Source organism: Pteropus alecto, unplaced genomic scaffold (assembly GCF_000325575.1).
Source record: "Pteropus alecto unplaced genomic scaffold, ASM32557v1 scaffold171, whole genome shotgun sequence".
NCBI lineage: Eukaryota > Metazoa > Chordata > Mammalia > Chiroptera > Pteropodidae > Pteropus > Pteropus alecto.
The window spans coordinates 6,345,315-6,347,773 of NW_006431925.1; the positions used below are offsets into that span (position 1 = coordinate 6,345,315).

At 40.7% G+C, this 2,459-nt stretch overlaps 1 protein-coding gene across 8 annotated transcripts in view; it reads left to right on the forward strand.

Annotated features, from left to right (window-relative positions):
• Nucleotides 1-9: 9 nt before the first annotated feature.
• NPAS3 (neuronal PAS domain protein 3) overlaps nt 10-2,459 on the forward strand; it is an 807,876-nt gene continuing 805,426 nt past the window's right edge. For 6 of the 8 annotated variants that reach the window (XM_025043375.1, XM_025043377.1, XM_025043376.1 and 3 more), the window contains exon 1: nt 10-87. In XM_025043375.1, the coding sequence (XP_024899143.1) occupies nt 17-87 (71 nt within the window). In that variant the 5' untranslated portion in view covers nt 10-16. The remainder of the gene's footprint in view (nt 88-2,459) is intronic. The other 2 variants (XM_015585509.2, XM_015585514.2) reach the window with 1 other exon arrangement.

Genomic DNA, 2,459 nt, shown 5'->3' on the forward strand with positions numbered 1-2,459 from the left:
TGCCGGCCGGGCGGGCATGGGGAGGGCCGGCACCGCGGCCAACGGCACCCCGCAGAACGTCCAGGGCATCACCTCCTACCAGCAGCGGTGAGTAGTCCCGCCTGGGCCGGGATAGTGTCCCCGCCCCGGGGTGCTGGGGTGGGACTCACTTTGCCTCCTGTTTTATGCGTTACAACACACATGCACATCGCCAGGGCTCACTTTGCTTGCCCCTCGTTATACAGACGAGAAAGAAAGAAAGAAAAAATAATAATTCACAATTCGGTTTGAAAGGAACTCCAGTGTACTAGCAAAGTGAAATTATCCTTTGCCCTCTGCCTGGCCCCAAATCCAGAGCCTCAGCCTCACGTAGCCAAGGAGTTGCGGCGAAGTCTGAGACACTGCACAAGGTGCTTTTGGAAAGTTTGGGATCCCCGTCCCCTTCAGCAGAATTCTCTCAATGCCTCCGCCGGTTGCGGACCCGTGCTGACGGGCAGCCAGGGCGGCAATTGATCACCGGAGGCTGATTGATCATTTGTTTCCAAACAGAATAGGAACGATTTTCACGTGTAGCTGTAGACTTGCAATTCTACATAATAGTGTTATCATGTCACCTGTTACTACAGAGAAATACAGCATGAAATCCGAGTCTTCTCGGCACAGTTAAGTATTCATCTTAAACGCATTATAATGCAAATGCATAAGATTCAGAGTTTCGAGTTAGGAAGCAAATTTTACAAAGTTAGCATAGACGGTGAGAAGGAAGTTTTAGAGTATTACTTGTTTGCATTTCTCCCAAATATTTATAGATTTTTAAAAGAAAATTATGGTTGTGACATTGAAATAATGAACGTTCTTTGATTCAATTAGGAAAGAAAGGGAAACAATTTACCACCACCAACAGCCTTAGAACCCTAAACTTTTCCCTTAAGGACAACTTGCGATGTTCCAAGATTTATTGAAAATATAATTCACAAAAATGTGCTGAGAAAAACTAACAATGTAGTGTAAAAGGTAAGCTCCCTATTTGTGGGGCTCAGCTTTACAGAAGATAGGAGGAAAAAAAGAACACATGAAAGTGTGAAATTAAATATTTGTGTTTCCCAGATTGCACACTATTAAACATCTGAGAGATTTGCCAATGGCATTTAACTTAAAATATACACAATGCATAATTCAAATAACAGTTCCTATTTTTACCTTGTATTTCAAACTTCATTGATTTGAGAACCTTTGATTTGAACCAACAGTGTTTAAACTGAAAAGGTTAAGATAATCTATCACTGCCATATTTTGTGCCTTCTCACCAATGGCCCAGCGACCAGAGCAGATTCTGCATAACACACTGAGTGTTTTCCAAGTTGATGCCTAATATTTCAAATATTCCATAGAAGACTTCATTAAATGCTCTGACTACTACTGGAAGTTTTAAAAGAGGGTCTTGAATATAACTCAAAAAGAGGCTATTCCATGTCAAAGAGATTTTTTTTTAACTTAAATTATTCCAGTCTTGTTTTACTTCAGTGATTACAAGAACCTTTAATACAAAAGATCTAGGAATCTTTCAAACATAAAGGACTTGGAAAAGAGTTAGATTTTTCCTTTTCATGGTTCAGGTATAGTTTTTGTCACTTATAAAACATTTAAATGACAATAGAATCTGGCGGTCATTTTAACTAGGAAATGCAGGCAATAGTCACAATAGTATGGTCTGTGAAGTAGGGATCAAGGGTCAGAAATGTCAGACGGCCTTTGGATGATTTCAGGGAACTCCGGGGAACTTCAAATAACCCATAAAATATAAATTGGATAACCCATAAAATATATTGGATAAGGGAAGGTTGTGAATTCAGCCTGTAGGTTTGCTCTCAGAATGTTGGTGTCTTTCACCATTAAGATCTTTCCAGGTCCAATTTTCTTGCAAGTCGGGAGAATCCAGGGGTAATCCTCCATAGTCCCCCCCACTCCAATACTGAAAGCTGCACTTATGCCTTCCGCGTTCATCTTTGAATTTGGGCCATTTTATCAAGTCACTTAATCCCACCACTAGTTCTAAAAACTAAATTTTATAAATAATCAATTCTAAAATTTAGCCGTTGGGATATATTATTCCCTTTCTCTCATTTTATGTTCTGTCATATTGACAGAAGAGAAGGTGATTGCTGTGAAAAATATAGCCGTCTTTGGTTTCATTACTCAGACATGATGACACCTGTTACTGCCTTTAGTTTTAATTTGGGGACAGAAGAGTGAGTCATGTGGGGCCAGAAGATTATTGACAGGTATTTAATGGAGGGTCTAAGTCAGGAGTTGAGTCCCCCCCTCCTCTGGCACTTCATCAGGAATGTAAACCAACATGTTAGGCTTTAGGGGCTGTGAGGGGCTGACTTAGTTTCTATCTCAAGACCTGGATATAACTGCTAAAATGAATGGTGACACATCATTTTACCATGTGGTGGTGGTGGTGTGTGGGGGGGTGT